Here is an 18,217-nt window from a genome sequence, read left to right as displayed (position 1 = left end):
GTATTTTATTTTATTAAGTTATATATAAAACACTGAAAATTGAGTCATTTACATATCTCTCAAAATTGTTAACATATAGTCTGCTTAACATAAATTGGCTTGGTTTCTATGAGATATATGTTTTTTACCTATGCTCATTTTTTTCATTGCAACACCCACAAAACAAAATAACAACAATTAAAACTGTGAAATATGTATTACCATGTTGATGTTAATGCATTTACCAGCTCATCTTTTAAATCAAAACAAATAGATGAAACTTTCAAAAGGAATCGCTTTAGTAATTTTTAAATATTATTAAAAACTGATCAGACGTTTGTTTCAAATATGCAGATTAATTTAGAAATAACTAATTAACATATTATCCTAATACATCTTAACTTACCTTCCGTTGCATTCCATTACTTATGAAAGAAGCAACATAAAGTGAAGTATGTATTAAAATCAGCAATACTAGGGGAACAATCAGAGAAAGACTTGGACTCAAAACACTTGGATTACACCTTATTAAGAACACCCTATCTAAACTCCATTATCACCATCTACATTAATGGAGATAATAACCTCATCTATGTCCTTCATGAATATTTGTGGAAATAAATTGAACTAATAGGTATGAAAGTATTTGGTAAGCTAAAACATGAGCTGAATCATACAAGTGTACAGTTTTCCCATTAAGATCTATATTTGAGGTTTGGTATACATGATGGCAATGGTTAGGAGACCTGGATCTAACTATAGCTGCATCATTAAGTGTCTCAGCAGTTACGGTGAGTCTCACTATTCAAAGAAATGATGACTTCTACAACTAAATAAAATAGGAATACTAATAAACTAAGTGATAGGTAAAGTCTCCTCTAACCCTATTATTCTATAACCATGGAGAAAACTGTATAAGGAGGAAAAGAGTAAGTACAGAAAAAGACAGCTGTGTCTTTTCCTCCCTCCATTGCCCAATGAGACATGTTTTCTAAGAGTGTCATCAACCAGCCCGATTGTTTCTCCACTGTTCCCCCTAAAACTGGGATAGTACAACAAATGCTAGCTGAAACCAGGATTATCTGGTAGTCTCATATTATTACCAGAATAAGTTTATAATTCCAGTACCAGATATCTAATTACAGAGTTTGATGTTCAATTAACATTACCTTTTTCTATACTGACGCATGAAGCAGTGTTTCCTTTAGGACAAGGCATCATTTCCCAAGAATTAGCAAATGCCTGAGATGTCTTCTCTAATATATTCTGACTTGACATGAAATCATCCTCTGCTCTGTTGTTGTAGGAACCACAGAGTCCTGTATAGAGCACAGAACAAATTTTAGCATTTTCTCATCTTCTTTTTGGATTCATATTCAGTTCTTTACTCAAATCAAAACATGTATAAGCCACCTGAGAGTATTGTCTTTCTTATCTGGACCCTTCTGACCCATGAGTTACATTTTTTTTCTGTGTATAAATGTCACCTTCTTAAGCAAAAGTATATTGCAAAAATTTAGATGGTTTTAAATGAGTAACTGTAGGATTTGCCATCGTTTCTTTGTTTTGTTTCATATTTGGACAGTATGTAAGAGCTGATTTCTATAACAGAAAAACTCAGTAAAAGAAATGTAATCTATGAGCAGAAAGACAAGTTATAATAGCTTGTATTTGAAACTTGATTTTCAAAGATTTATATGTATAGTATTTTCATTTATTCTTCTACAAGTCAAAGCTTTAGTAACATATATTAGCAAAATGAAATAACAAAAATTATCAAATCTCACTTAATAAATCCTTAATTTAAAAACCTTAAAATTTTTAAATTGTTGAAAACCATTAGGAAATAGATTTTGTAATAAATAAAGCTGTCCTCACTGTATGTTAGAATTATTTTACTGCAATATGGAAGGAAAGATTAAGTTAAAATGCCTTATGGTCTAATGTCATTAATTGAGACAACTGAAAATTACACTAGATGTTTACAAGAGCGCCTTGGAAATAAAAATATATCTAGACGACTTACCTACAGTGTCTGTGAATTGGTTGGGTGGCATGGAAACATATAATTGCATCACAGGAACAATTTGTATTTGCAGTTTTCCATGAAAGTATGTTTCTGCTTGAAGGTATGAGGAAGATGCATTGGAGATCTGTATTTTTTCTGTTAAAGTAATAATTTATATTAATAGCAACAATTGACATATTAAACAGTTTTTGATTTCTTAAAATGCTTTTATACTTTAATAGATTTTAAAAAGGAGAAGCATTTAATATCCTTAAAGATTGAATAAATTAATGCATTTTATATTTATTTTAAAATGGTATTATTAAACTTACCTGAATAATAATAACCTTGATTTCTAATCTTGTCATTTGTGACTGTTCCATCTCTATTGAATATGTATTTTTCAACTGGAACAGACTAATATTTAAAACACATTGTTAGTTCATATTAATTTACAATATTAATTCATTTTAGTGTAATATATGAACCTGAAATTTTTTTCCATAAAAGTTTAATTGTAATGGATTAATTTATAAATATCTAAAATATAGATCATTTTTAAAGCATTTCTTATATCAATTCTTTGAGGAGGATTATAAAGGACTTTTCATCCCTGATTTGTAGATGAGGAAGCCAAGACCCAAGAAGGTAACTTGGATTTCCAAAGGTCGAACCACTTGTAAGTACCAAAGATCAAGCTAGGTGACCTCCCCACCATATAGGTCATCTCCACTTAAAATGATAATTCCAAATACATGAAATTCTAAACAAATATAAATGTCTTCTTAAATGGGCCATAGATTTTAATAATCGAATAAGCACATAAGGCTGACCTGTAATTAGCACATTAGTTATGTGTCTACATTAATTTTGATATACTTAAGGATCCTTGGAACTATCCAGCTCTTCCAGAGACTTTACCAATCTTATTTATGCTTTGAATTTACACAGTAAAACCTCTCTTTTACAACCTGAAAATTCTGAATTTGTGGAGTAACTGATTCAATTTTGCTTTAGGAATCTGATTACTTACCGAATTCAAGAGGAGTGTAACACTATTTAAGCACGTTCCTGACTGACCACTTGGACATGGACGAAGCTCAACACTAATAGACCAATCTTTATCCTGTTAAAAAATGCATTTCATGTAAATGTTTATTAAAATGTCATTGAATATATGCTATTATTATGTGATTCATTCACAATGCATGTTTGCATTTCAAATATGCAAAAGGCTTACATCTTATCATTCTGCTCTGAAACTAGAAACCTAGTTCAGTCAATGGCACAGTCTAGGATTGGCCAAGAGCTTTACAGATGGTTCAAGTTTCTTGCATCTAAGACTATCTAAGTAGTCTATAACTGGTGGATTTTCATAACATTATTTTTTTTTCTTTTAGCTTTACTTTTCATCTTCTCCACAGGAATTGTGCTGCATTATTGAGACTAATAGGACTTAGAGGGAACATAGCTTGTTTATTCTCTGGAAAAATCCATGATGTCAACTTAAATCCAATGAGAGAGGTATTTAATTTGTCAACCCATAATAAAAGTCATGCCAAACATTGACTTCCAGTTTTCATTTCAAGATCTAGGAATCTCTAATCTATAAGAAGCAAATATTCTATATATTTTTACATATTTCCCTCTCACTTTGCCCATCCCCTATTCTCATGGATTATGTGAGGAGTATTACAAAAAAGGAAAGAAGATTTGGAAAACTGACTTTTGATAGCAGCAACTACATTTTTCAGATTACTGGTCATTGACCCACATCTCTCACTTCAGGAGTCACAAATTCTGCTCATCTTTGTTTCTGACCAGGAAGATTCAGTAAAATTTCCTGTTCTCATGCTAGCTAAAGGTACAAGCTACGAAATAGAATCCCCCTTTTATTGAACTCCAGATTACTTAAAATTTTAATATTGAAAAGAGTTTAAATGTAAGGATAACCTCTATCATACTGTTATATTATAAAAACTAAAAATAAATGTAAAAGAATAATGATGAAAGAGGAAGATCCTTTATGGAATTGAAAAGTTAGTTTCATTTGAGACATTAATGAACACATGCAAAGAAAAGTAGAAAAAGGAAAACTTTTCCCGGTGTATTTAGCAAATTATTAGCAATGAAGGAGATTTTGATTGTTTTTGTTTATCAAGAATTTCTAAGGAGCACAGGTAATAATCATTGTCAATGTCAATATGTGACCGAAAGCAGATACTGAAATACATAACCAATGATTGAAGGGATGTTTGTTATTTTTAATAGTAAATAAAGATGAAGATTGTATTTTTAAATGGCTAAGAAATAGTTTGATGTGTCAGTTTTCTCAAGTGTTGTAGACTGTTACGTACATGGATGGCCAAAAAGTGACAGTTTCCATGATGATTGTATTTAACACCATCAAAGGTGGTAATCAAACTTCCTTCCACCTTACATCTTCCAGGACATAACATTTCAGTGCAAGACCACTTTGCTTCTTGGCATGTGCTGTTAAAATGCAATGGTTATGTTAAAGGTCATCAATTATGTTTTCTCTATGGTGAAAATAAATAACACAACATTAAAAAATCATAACTTAAACTACGACATCTAGTTAAGTTTTCTTACACTATTTTCATTCCCTACCCAACATCTCAGCTTTGATAAAATGTCTCATTGACCATGGTATCCTGGTATTTTAAAAGACTCTAATTCCATTGACCAAAATAATAACTTCTGCCTGCATTAAACATATAAAAACTTGTAAACTGGATTTCAGGAGTTTGTTTAAATGGAACACATTTCACTATTAGTATTAAAACACCTGTTACATGCTACATTATAGACCTGCACTGTCCAATATAGTATAGAGACATAGCTACTGATTATGTGAAATGCGGCTTGTCAGTCCAGATTGAAATCTGCTGTAAATGTAAAATACACACAGACTTCTAAGACTTAATATGAAAAAAGATTGTAAAATCTCTCAACATTTTATACTAATTTCATGTCGAAATGATAATATTTTGGATATGTAAAGTACATGATTATAATTAATTCTACTTGTTTGTTTCTTTTTGCTTTTTAAAATGCATCAACTAAAAGTGTTAAATTATATATGTAGGTCATATTTGTGGCTCACATTATATTTCTCTTGGACAGCACAACTCTACACATTCAATAAATCATAGCTCTTGTTATTCATAATTATTATTAATATATTATTACCAGACTAACAGAACATTGCCTATTTATTGAGAAAATATTACAGTATTAATAATATATTAGTTTTCATTTAGTCAGTTTATTTCCTTACAAGGACACAGTACATTCTAGAAAGTCCTCTGAAGTCCAGCAGATATGTGGAGTTTCAGAGAAAAGGCATAATGAGGAACAGGGAAATCTGTCTGGTCAGAATATTGTTCCTGAATGTGAAAGGAAGAATCAAGCTATTCAACTAAAAGAGAAATAATCTACACTAACGTTTGGCACATTAAAATCCTATCTGGAGGTTTGGAGAGCACTGGTTTAATGGGATACAATTAGCAAAGTTTATATTTTTGTTATTGATGTTGCCTCTTCTTCCCTTTCTCCCCCTCACCCCATTCCTTTCCAGCCTTCCCCCAAATTTGCAAAGCAACTTTATTTTCCTTATGTAACGTAGTAATGTGGATAAGCTTTACACCGATACTTCTTGTGGCCAAGGTGACAGAAAGTACCAATAAAATGTCAAAAGTATAGAATCTAAAAAAAAAATCCTATCTGGATTAAATGCATCTTCACCAATGTAGCCTCATATAAAAATTATTTGAAAAGTGTTGGGTTGTTTCTAATTGTATATTTTTAAATATTCTTGGAAATTAGCATATTGTTTCATTATTGTAACCATACTTTTGTATTATGCTTTGCTCTGTTTTGCAACCACCAATCGGTTTACTATTCAAAACACTATTTTAGTTAGTAAAAAAACATTGTCTTTTAAAGATACAAAGAAAGCTCATATATTTTACATAAAACACAAAGCTTTCCTCAAAAATTGAAAGACAGAATATCAACACAGAAAATGCCAGAAGTTTGCTTTTTTTTTTCTGAAAAGTTTATTTTACATGTGGATTTAGGGAATTACTTCAAATTACATTAAAATATTAGTATTATGTCACTATCAATAAAATGTAGACCAAAAGCACACACACATACCACTGAGAACCACAAGAACCTTCACGGATTTCTCCTGACTGATACACCTTTCCATTAGATTCACAGGGACAGTCAGCCTTCAACACGCATCTCCCTTTCTCTCCAATATCATCCAATAGATAACCTAGAGTATATTATATAAAGTTAATCTTGAAACTATATAAACATCAGTAAATTCTCAAGCAGTGTGTTGCAAAATCACTTTTGAGGTTGTTCTTTCAAGTGTAAACATGCACTTAAAATGATAATTTCTATTTAAGAAATTTGAGAACTGGCAAGAGTATAGACAATTTTCGGAGCCACAGAGCAGTCCTTTTGAGCCTAATACAGAGCTAGCGAATCATCTGTGTAGTACCATGGCCCTCAGGTATTGTAGAGACAGAAATGCACATTAACTTTAAAAGTCTCTCTACCCCTCCCCTGCAGTATGCTAGAAGGATGGATTATAAATAGGTAATAATTTATTCATTAAATATCTTGTTAGAAACAATATCCCACTATAACTGAGTCACTTCATTTTCAATTGTTTTAGTGTAAATAGTATTACCTTCTGGGCAGGTGCAGCCACTCACACAGTCAACGCCTTGAAAAGGAGCCACATTAGAACAAGTTGCAGGATTTGAGGGACCACATTCTTTGTAGATATGTTTTTCTGGGCATCTAGGTTTTTCTGGAGAAATATAGAAATATGTATACATGGAAAATAAATGTGATAAATACATAATATTCTAATGTGGATCTTTTCAAATGGGATTCTTTGAGTCTACTTTTCAAGATATGTCAGTTTTTAAAGATATTCAGTACTAAATTATGCCAATTTCCTATGCATTATTTTATGATACAATATTTAATTTGGAGGAAATGTATATTATATAGTATCATTTTACCTTACTTTGAAATTGATATTCTATTTGTATTTTAACTTATAAAGACTGAACTAAGTATAAATGAAAAGTATATTCATATTTGTATGAAACTCATTTAGGTTTTCTAATTTTCTGAAAAAAATAATTACTCATCAACATACTTTTGATAACTTTTTCAGTTATTTTTTACAGAGTTTTTACAGAATTTCACAGAATTATTCATTTTTCCCAGTGACTTTTACTAATTATAAAGTTCCAAATTAAGATCTTAACACAAAGCACTTGTAGCAAGTAACCCCACAAAATGGACCTCAGTTTCCTCACAGGTACGTGTCAGAGACAAGATTATGGTCTCTGAGGTTTCTTCCAGGGCTTAGGCATTTGAGAAGATTACTTTGAAACACATCCCAACTTTAAGTGCTATAGAAGCTTCCTGATTTGGAATCTACAATATATTTGAAACCTACCACAAACCACATCGGGATCGTCTCTCCAGGATACATAGGTGCCGGGACCATCTGATGAACAGAGGCGGGACAATTCTGCATAAGTGTCACAGGTGGATTTTTTGTCTCTACTTTGGCAGTACTCATCAATGCAGATCATTTTGTAGTTGTTGGATAAAGTGCCAACCTTTCCACATTTCTCAAAGTAGGTTCCAATAATTTTGTTACAGTGCTAGGAAATAAAGCATGAAGTTTTAAGAAAACATAGGAAAAATGGAGAACCAAATGAGTATTTTGGGAAAGATAAATTCAGAAATTTATTTTGCATAATACCCTGTAGCTTTGACAGGAAAATTCTTGAACACTGGTTGAAATGGGGAGTTTTGAATCATTACATTTGGTACAGTGACTCCTAAAAGAAAACGTCACCTCTGATACTTTTGATTGCTATATAAGGACTTCAAAATTTGTTGTACCTAAACTCATCCAAAATTTCTCTAAAAGTGACATGAAGTTTAGAACTTGAGAAAATGAAAGGGGTGAGAAAAGGAAAGGTTGTCAATGTCAGAGATTGGGATGGTGAATGATTGACACCACAATACACAGAGGGATATTGACCCTTTAACTGTCAGTCTGCTTACATTTGATGAGCAAAAAAATAAAATAGACTGATTCTGTGCTTTCTTGGTGGGGGCCATGTGAGTCTGCTCTGGAAACAACATATCTGTTCTCATGTTGTTTAAGGAAGTAAAGACATATTGTCAAGCACTAAAAGTTCAAATTTCAAAATATTTTAATTACCACATAGCTTTTTGCTATCTTAACTATGTTTGTTTTCAGAGAAATATAAAAGCTACTAGCAAGCAAATAACACAGTTTGCACCAATTAAGCCCCAGGACAACTGATAACATTCTCCAAGTGAGGTATAAAATTAAGTGAAACGAAATCTTCAAAGATTGTTTTTTTTTTTTAATGTACTATACTTTGTGTATATTTCTTATTAGATTACAGGTTTCTTTGGAGCAAGAAATAGAACTTTATAATTTCTAGGCTTAACACAATGTCTTGTACATAGTAAGTTCTTACTAAATACACATTGGCTTTAATATAAATTTGTATACTCATTCAACTAACATTTTTGAGCAACCAGGCATAAATTCTCACACACTGTGCAACTACCACAACAGTAAAACCTAATCTCTGTCATCACAGAGCTCAAAATCTCTTAGGAAACATGTGAGAAAAACATGAGGAATTTTTATAGATCATAAGTACCAATGAGTGACATAGGGTAACAGAGGAAAGAGAAAGCAATTCTAACTGCAAAACTCAAGGAGCATTTCACAAGGAAGATAGCAGATGACCTTAGTTTGCTTTGCTAAAAGATGACAAGGTGGTTATAAATACAATACCCATTGTCAATTAAAACACAAGTCTCTTCTACCTATACTATTCATACATATCTTGGTCTTGAGAATTTTGTTCTAGATTGAAATAAGAATATGTGAAAATTCCTTCAGTCATCAAATAAGTGCAATCTACCAAATTCAACATTAAGAGTTTCTGCAAGTGCAGAAAATTCAGAATAAATGATGACTATTTTCAAGTGGTGTAGTAAAAAATATTATCTGTAACTTTTTCAGAAAGAAGGTAAAGTACACTGGAGATGACAATTCAGACTGGCTATCTGGGGCGAAAGTAAGGGAGTGAGAGCAGAAAGTAGTTCTTAGAAATGCACTACAGGGATTTCTAAACTGTAAGAGTCAAGTCAGTCCTTATTAAGAAATAATCATGGAGAGGTGAAGCATGTCAGTTTACAGACCAACTAAAACACTGTTCAAAGGAAATTAGAATTGTTACACTCATATACAGCAAATATCATTTAAAAAAAAAACACTTATTTTAGCATCTACAACTAAACTAAAGCAGAGAAGCAGACCACAGGGACATTGGAGAGGAAGCAATGGCAAAATTCTAATAAGGTATGAGTGTTAGAAAAGGATGTTGGCTATCTAAATTGAAACGAAAGAGAATATTGTTGAAATCTGCTATTAAATGAAATATATATTTCTTACATGCACTCCATCTTCACAAACTTGATAGCTTTTGGTAACAGCTTTGGGACAATTACCAGGAATTTTACTATTGTCAATGTGCTCATTAATATCTTCTCCTTGAAAAGAAAGCAATGTTAACTTCAAGATATTCATTATATATATATATATATATACACATTATTTTTAAGATAAATATGGACTTGACAATATAAATATATTTTTTTATTTTAACAATTTCTCATTCTATAGACAAATGCAAATTGTTAATTGTTGGATTTATCCAAATATGAAAAATTACTTTATAATTTCCTTTTGGGAGGCAATTTTCTTAGACAAAATGCATTGAAATCTTACCTGGAATGCTGTTGAAGTCACCACAAAGACCACAAGTTGGATACTGCTTGTGAAGAGTGAGCTTTAAAAAAAGATTACATGTATGTTTATAAAATATTGAAAATATCTCAAGACAAAGTTTAACCAAACCAAAAGACAGGCCCTCTTCATGTTCAATTTTACCTAAGCTGGTTACTTAGGAATGTATTACAGGGCCTTTTCTAAAGGATTTAGATTTAGAATTTGGCAAGATCCTGACTTCACTTTTACTAACTGTGTCTTTGGGTGGATTATTTAACTTTTATTAGCCTGAATTTCCTGAGTTCCATCATCTGTAAAATAAGATTAATAACCATATTTTAAATATTAGATAATCCTTAGTCAGTGCCTGATACATAGAGATTTCTCAATAAATCTTAGCTCTTATTTTCCTTATATTGTATTATTTTGTAACTGAAAGTAAAGAACAAAAAGCACAAACTATAAGAAGATCATAGATGGACTTACTGAGAGTTTATTATTTTCATCCCACATTAAAGACAGGATTCCTCTACGGCTATTCAGAACATTATGTTCTCCATATTTCTTAATGTGAATCATTTTATTGTCATATGGTATCTGTACACTGAAAAGTATAAAATACAAGTACATATAAAAGGTGTAAGAACAGTATTATTACAGCATGTTTTTTTCTGGTAATTCATGTTTCTATATTTAGTATCATAAATATAATACTGCTAATGAATAGTAAAGTTTTTTCTTTCTGATCATTTCAGAAGAAGAGACACAATGGCTTTCATCTGATTTTGGAAAGACTTGCAAGGAACAATGAATAAATCTTTGAGACTTTGGAGAATTGAACAAGAAGAAACTGGTCCATTATAAGAATAAAATGATTAAATAATTTGAAATGTTCACAAGCAGAATATCATGCCTCACTTTCTTATCCTGAAAAATATTCAAATATGTCATCCCTTCCAAATATAAATTGCTACTTCTAAAAACAATGGCCTAAGTTTCAATGTATTGTAAAAGCTCAAATTTTTGTTTAACATTAAACATGCAAATGAAAATTGAAATATTCTATTAACAGTTTTGTTGAATATGCATGTTGCCCCAAATCTAGATACTCAAAATAGTCAAACAACAGAACTACTCTTTTTTTCCCACCTTGTGATAGGAATAAATATAATATCTTATAATCCCACATATAGCAAAGTCTTATACATTTTACAAGAACTTATTATAAATATCAATATGAGCACCAAAATAGGAAGAGTACTATCTCTCCCCTAATAAACCTTTTATTTTCTTTTTGCTCAGGTTACTTCAAGTGATTCTATAGCCTTTATTCAAAACACTGTGACATTTACCTTTCTCCATTAACTAAAATGATATTGCCAACAATAGAGATGACATTACTGTCTACTATAACTGTTATTTTTTCAATCTCACTATCATTGTTTCGTTTGATCTCAATATTGAACTCTCCTCCAGATTCAACACAGTGACGGCAGAAACTATACGTGCATGAAGACTCAAAGGAAAAGACACGGCCGTTGAAAGCTTTATATGCTCCTTTGCCCCAAGTAGAAACTTCACCTACAAAATATTTAGGGTAGAATATTCATTATTATTTAGAACAATTCATGTAGCTTCTAGTTTCGGTTTTTTAAGTGTTTATGTACCAAGAAAAAAAATCACTGAAAAGTACTATTCTCACATCCACCTTAAGTCTGTATTTTTCTTTCTTATATACTGCAAAATGTGCTAAAAGTAATACCTGAGTACTTGCAAATACCCAAAGTTGGCTAAAACAAAAAAAGTAAAACATCTTGTTTCCCAGTGGAAAAGGGAAATTGTCTCTACTACGGGAAGGGATATATGGAGGGAAGCTGTGGTCTGTTTGCTCGTTTGTTTTGCTTTTTGTAGAGCTAGTTTTTCTAATGTTGTCTGAGTGGGTTATCATTAACATTAAATAAGTATAAAGAATTATATTATTTCTCTCTATACATATATGTGTATGTACATATGTATATGTGTGTATATACGTTATGTGTATGTGTGGTGGGTGTCTGTGTCTGTGTGTGTGTATAAAACAGATAGATGATGGAAAAAATTTTTAAACCAGTTTCAAATTTTCGATACTTTGAAACCTCATTAGGTACTGGTTGTCTTGGTCATATAAATATGGTTATAAATCAGAGTCATTTTTACTTACCAATAGTTGTGTTTGTTTCTGAGTATTTGGGGGTTGCTTCTGGAATATGGGTTCCTTTTCCTATTCAACACAATGCATAGATTACTTAAATTACAAAATTGACTTTAAATATACAGGATATTTGGTTTTCTACATGGGAATTTAAAAGTTGGTTATTGAAGGCCATCAGTGGGTTTTTTTAATCCTAAATATATAATTTGATTTTGTGACAGCTATGATTTGTCAAAGCCATATGTATGATTATCTGTGAAACCCATATTTTTTCTTGTAGCAATCAGCCACAATATGTTCAGAAATCATTAACAGTTTATTCATTTTGGGTCATGTACAATTAATAACATATGCTGCATTCCTTACAGAACTATATTTTCAACTTCAAAAATAGAATATTTGTAGTCTATTTTTATTGGAAAATGCTACCCAAACAGGCCCAAGATAGATTTTATTAAATCAGCCTACTGTATAATACTAATAACTCAATCATCTATATACAAAAATTATCAATTCTCCTGACCAAAGGGAAAAATTCATAACCTTGAAACTTTGTTTCCCATTATCATTTATTTCCAATGCATGGACCCTTTTATGCAACCAAGTAAACACATGAAGTCTTAGAGCAAGGTTTAAAAGCAAGCAGAATAGAATAGTAACAACAATTTTAAAAAGTGAACATTTTGATAGAATTTTAAAATATTTTTCACAATGCCATTTATGTATATCTTGAGGCCACTTCTCTTTGCCCAGGTTGAGTGATAATAGATTAAATTCTTAATTTATTTATAAAATCATTCTTTAAATACTATATCTAAAATATAAAGGGGAAGTTGTATTGTTTCATTTAGGTTCTATTAAGATATAATTTAATCTTTCTTATTCAAAAAATTGTTTCAAATATCCAATTGGTCATCTAAATTTTAGTACTGGAAGAGGAGAAGCACTTAGATGTTCAATGCTACATGAGAAACACATAATAATATCAAGCCCTAGCAAATCAATAATCAACAGAACATCTTACATATACATTATAAACACTGAACATTAAAAATCAAACTACCTGGAGTGCTGAGTAGTCCAGAAGTACTGTAGTCAGATGAGCTTGTGACATCTATTTAATACAAAATGATTAGGCTGTTTATGTGTATAATTTTATCTGGTAAAATATGAAAAAAATATTTTTAGATCTGATGTATAAACCATAGGTCCAAGTTCAGCAATGGTATGCTAGCAGACTTAAAACCACGTGAAGCTATATAAGAAAAAAATATTATCAACTCAACAACCTGCTGGAGTAACAAAATTATAAGCCTCACTATTAAATGAACTGACACCAAATTACTTTATTCCAGATAAATTGCCTTAAAACTTGTTCAGGGAAAGAGAAAAGGGTTGTGTAGACAGGGCTCCAAGTCTGATATTTCAGTTTCAACCAAACTTACTCCCACTTTGAATTGTTTTACACTTGGGAAACCTAGGTACCATTTCAAGATTTCAACTGAATAAAGGATTCTGCATTCACAGAAACTGGAAGTATTAAAACTATTAATCTAGATGAACTGAGATGTTCAATCTCAAGATGTCTGATATCAAGAGACATTAATGTCTCTGTCCCTTAGTAATAGAGACTGAGAGGATATCTGAACTACCGGCATCAGAGCCAAAGTCTTTATGTCTACCCCCAACAGATGTACTGCCACTCATTCTATCCCCTCCAAGTTCATTGATTCCAAATCCCTGTTGACCAAAAGCCCCTAATTTGGATTCTAAGTTTCCAGAGCTATCACCAAAAAAGGTATTACCATTTCTCAAATTGGTGTCACCTGCAGAATATAAAATGACTGTCACAGAGTATATTGAAAATATTTTATGATTCAGAAATTTGTATGCACAAATATGAGATATCAATAACTAGATCATTGGAAATGGATCCTTCAGATCTAATCACTCAATTTCCTTCAACTGTTTTGCTACTAAAGTCACCATCACCAAATGAACTCAAACCAGAAGCTCCAAAACCAAATGCAGCATTGCCCTTCCCTGCTCCAAGTTCCTAACTAAAGACCCCGTTCCAACGGATGAAAAAAAATCAAGATGTTATTAAAATTCAATCTTTAATAATTAGTTAGTTTGTTGTGAAATGTTATTTAGAGAAAAGTGTTTCCACTACTTAGTTAATTTAATTAACTTAAAATTTGCCAGAATGAGTCTTTATTGGAATACCTGAGCTACTGACATCAGATCCAAGGCCTTTAAATCCAGCCCCAACAGATGCACTGCCACTCATTCTATCCCCTCCAAGTTCATTGATTCCAAATCCCTGTTGACCAAAAGCCCCTAAATTGGATTCCAAATTTCCAGAGCTATCACCAACAAAGGTATTCCCAATTCTCAGACTGGTGTCACCTGAAGAATATAAAATGATCATCACAGAGCCTACTGAAAACATTCTATGATTCAGAAGTTTGTATACACAAAAATGGGATATCAATACCTAGATCATTGGAAATGGATCTTTCAGATCTAATCACTCAATTTCCTTCAACTGTTCTGGTACTAAAGCTGCTGTCACCAAATGAACTCAAACCAGAAGCTCTAAAACCAAATGCAGCATCGCCCCTTCTAGCTCCAAGTTCCCAGCCAAAACACCCTGTTCCAACTGATGAAAAAATCAAGATGTTATTAAAAATTAATCTTTTTAAACTAATTAATTTGTTGTTAAATGTAAAGAGAAGTATTTTAACTAATTAATTTAATTAATTTAAATTTTTTCTGGAATGAGTCTTAGTTGGAATACCTAAGCTACAGGCATCTAAAACCTATGGATTCACCCCCAGCAGATCCTCTACTGCTAATTTCACTCCAATCAACTCTACTGACTTCCAATCCCTTTTGACCAGATGTCCCCAAACCAAATGCTAAATTTCCAGAGGCACTGCTACTAAATCCAGCCCCTCTGCCTATGTTGGTGCCTATATGTTCAGCTGTCTGCTGAAATTAAAAAAGATTGTCACCAGGGAATATTTAGGTACAACTTATGAGTCAATACTTTTTATGCACAAAACCTAAAGAGTAGTACTTAGATCACTGGAACTTGATTTTCCAAAGCTCCCTGTTTTATTTTTACCATAGCTTTTTATTTTCAAGATCACTGACACCAACTCTGCGTGAGCCAGAATTACCAAGACCAAATCCAAATTAACCTGCCTTTTTGCCATCAAGTCCAAAATCAAAAGACAAATGGAAACTTAAACTGTAATCAGGAGCAATAAACAAAGGATGTAAATCATTTGTGTTTTTTCTTAATAGAGTCTAGATCAGAATTCCTGAGCCTCTGAAGTGAGAGCCAAAGCCAAAGCCCAGCGAGAACAAACTCCTTGCTCTTCTTCCTGTTTCCACCAATTTCCACATCTTTTAAGATAAGTTGCTCTGACACCAGAAATACCTATATTTACTGTACTTTATTGACCCTCACTTCTGTCACTGACTTTAATTTCCAAATATATAAAAAGTTATTTATCCACACCATTTTGTTTATTGAAAATATAATATAAAACAATATTGAAAACCATTTTGAAATAAAAATCACTATAACAAATTTTAACACTTTTGTTTTGCTTATCACCTCCTAATTCTTGACTGTAGATATACACATTTGACAGTTTCAAACATTCTTGCCTTTTCAAGACAACTAGTTCAAATATGAGTAATAGAACTTAAAAAGTCAAATTCATACAGAAACATGAGACCAAAAAGTTTCTGTTTCTTATGACAAAACTTGGGAACAAGAGAGTTTAAGTGGCTTTACCAAAGTCCACAGAAGGTTAGTAGAAAAGACTGGATAGAAACCGGATCTCTTCATTCCAGGTCCAAGTCCCTTCATAAAAGCATTCAATCTATTGTCCCTTCTAAAAGCATTCAATCTACTTGCCTCTTCACTAAAATGTTTAAATTGATTTCTGTTGAAGATAACACAGATCCTTTAAGAATCAAACATAGTTTAAAAATCTTTCCCATGAGTCCCTCCAACACTAAATCTGTATTGGTCAAAAAATAACCATCAGTTCCTCCTTTGCTAATTGATTACTTTTTCTGTCAAAAGCAGAAACTAAGAAACAACTTAGAATACTTGTTTCACTGGCAGCAGAATTCAGAGAACAGTTACATTCATTCATATTATACAAGAAATTAATCTATACACATTGCTTGAACTAGGCCTTCATTATAGTTTTGAATGTAACATTCCCTCCCTTCCACATATCTTTCCATATATGATTCCACACAGTGTAACTAGGGGTGTGCATGGCAACAAATTTACCATGAAGTTTGAGAGAATTCCATAAGAAAAGTGAAGCACTAGGTTCATTTAAGATAAAGTTTCAATATATTCTATAGAATATGAGCAAACAATTCACACCTCAGTGTTGTAAACAAGAGCAAATATCTGTGTTAACTTATTAGTCATACTGAGCTTGTCAATCCCAAAACAGATGACTGAACAGATAGGAAACCTTTGTGTCTTTCCTGAAGAGATTTCAACCGTATCCCTACACCTAAAACTGCTTCTCTCTTTTCAGTTATCACCACCTGGACTCAAATATTAAATTTTAATATAAAATATTGAAGTTATCTTCTTCACTGTATCTCCTTCTTTCCGACTTTTGCAGAGGTACAAAATACAGAAACTTCAGGGACCAGGCAAGTAAAGGAAAAGTTTGAATCAGCCAATAGGTAGAAGCATATTGAATCAGAGAGGACATGCCTCACCGAATGAAAATTAAAATTATTTTCCAAACAAAACAAAATTAAAGGCCATAAACAAACTGTCTAAAAACCCTACTTTATAATATTGCTTGGCAAACTGAGTATGCAATTTCAAGAGAGAATCTTGGTATAGAAAATGGATTGTGGTTGCCGACAGAAACATGAGAGATTCTGCACTAAAATTGGGTCCAGGAAGCATTTTAAATTATTAGTTTATAATCATAAAAATGATTGATCTTCACAATAATAGTAAGAAAGATAGCATAAGAAAATAAAAATTATCAGGAAGAATTTAATTTAATGTAAACTGCTTTGCCAAAATTCTCTTAAAACAGAATTCATCACTCTCATTGGCACTGGAATTAGTGCCTTTAGCTTTTCACTGTTACTATTAAGGCCATGTGCTGCTAATAAAACAAAGATGACTAGATTATCCCAAATGAAAAAAGCACTTCTAGGTCAGTATTTTTCTCCAACAGTACCTGCTGGGGTGTCTTTTAACTCTAAACTGTTGACATCCTGAGGTTCTCTCGACCTGTCTTCAGCTCTCCTTGAGCACTAAATCCACTGTTAAGGAGTGAACCAACAAGAGATTTCTTTCTCCTGTTTGAGTCACAAAAGGATAAGCTACTGAGCAAAAAAGGACCTAATGCGAATAACAGAAGATTGTATTTGAAAACAGTATTGCTAGCACTATAAAGGGTTATTGGATTGTGACACTATAAAAAGCCATATTTTATTTTGTGTAAGTGCCTTTACTCTGGTGGCACTTAGAACAACATACACCCCTTATTGACTTAATCACTATGCCCATATCTTTTTGTCATAGTTCTAAGACTTCAAGAAAGAGATGAATAGAGGTGTGAAGATTTAATTGATGTGTAGTAGAAATTCTTCCTCTCATGGACAGGGCAGAAACCTCCCCATCTGCTTCATTGTCTACCGCTAAGCTCCAAGTTCCATTGTTCAACCTCCTCTCATCAAAATATTCTACCATGTTGGATCCACACTGTCCTTGGCTTAGTAACAGCTGATAAATTTAAAATAACATACCTGATTCTCTTTTCCATATTTCTACAAAGAAAAAACGATGAAAACATTTACTCATAAATTAACATTTACTCACCTCCAAGTCTTAGCTTAAATGTCATCTCAGTGAGGCATACTCTGACAGTGTAAATTTGCAACCCCCATTTTAATCCTCCCAATTATCATTATATTACTCTAATTTATTCCATAGAAATTGTCACCCTGTAGTATATCATGTTTACTACTTATAATGTTTATTGTTTATGAACTGTCTCCTCCTTCCAGATTTTAAGCTCTATAAACTCAAGATTTTTGCCTGTTTTATTCACTGGGGTAT

The 18,217-nt window shown here is 32.1% G+C and overlaps 1 protein-coding gene across 1 annotated transcript in view; it reads right to left on the bottom strand.

Annotated features, from left to right (window-relative positions):
• Positions 1–18,002, bottom strand: part of MUC19 (mucin 19, oligomeric) — a 52,218-nt gene extending 34,216 nt beyond the window's left edge. Inside the window, 19 exon segments of the mRNA XM_024740418.1 lie at positions 1,149–1,298; positions 2,006–2,143; positions 2,320–2,404; positions 3,021–3,113; positions 4,345–4,480; positions 6,170–6,293; positions 6,717–6,839; positions 7,503–7,713; positions 9,558–9,655; positions 9,894–9,954; positions 10,380–10,497; positions 11,246–11,474; positions 12,094–12,153; positions 13,737–13,912; positions 14,001–14,155; positions 14,303–14,495; positions 14,613–14,756; positions 15,688–15,802; positions 17,978–18,002. Coding sequence (XP_024596186.1) covers positions 1,149–1,298; positions 2,006–2,143; positions 2,320–2,404; positions 3,021–3,113; positions 4,345–4,480; positions 6,170–6,293; positions 6,717–6,839; positions 7,503–7,713; positions 9,558–9,655; positions 9,894–9,954; positions 10,380–10,497; positions 11,246–11,474; positions 12,094–12,153; positions 13,737–13,912; positions 14,001–14,155; positions 14,303–14,495; positions 14,613–14,756; positions 15,688–15,802; positions 17,978–18,002 — 2,434 coding nt within the window.
• Between the last annotated feature and the right edge of the window lie 215 nt (positions 18,003–18,217).

The sequence above is a fragment of the Neophocaena asiaeorientalis genome, unplaced genomic scaffold (genome assembly GCF_003031525.2).
Source record: "Neophocaena asiaeorientalis asiaeorientalis breed wild unplaced genomic scaffold, Neophocaena_asiaeorientalis_V1.1 scaffold340, whole genome shotgun sequence".
Lineage (NCBI taxonomy): Eukaryota > Metazoa > Chordata > Mammalia > Artiodactyla > Phocoenidae > Neophocaena > Neophocaena asiaeorientalis.
Note: the sequence above shows the minus strand (reverse complement) of the source record. Positions and strands in the feature narration are given on the sequence as shown.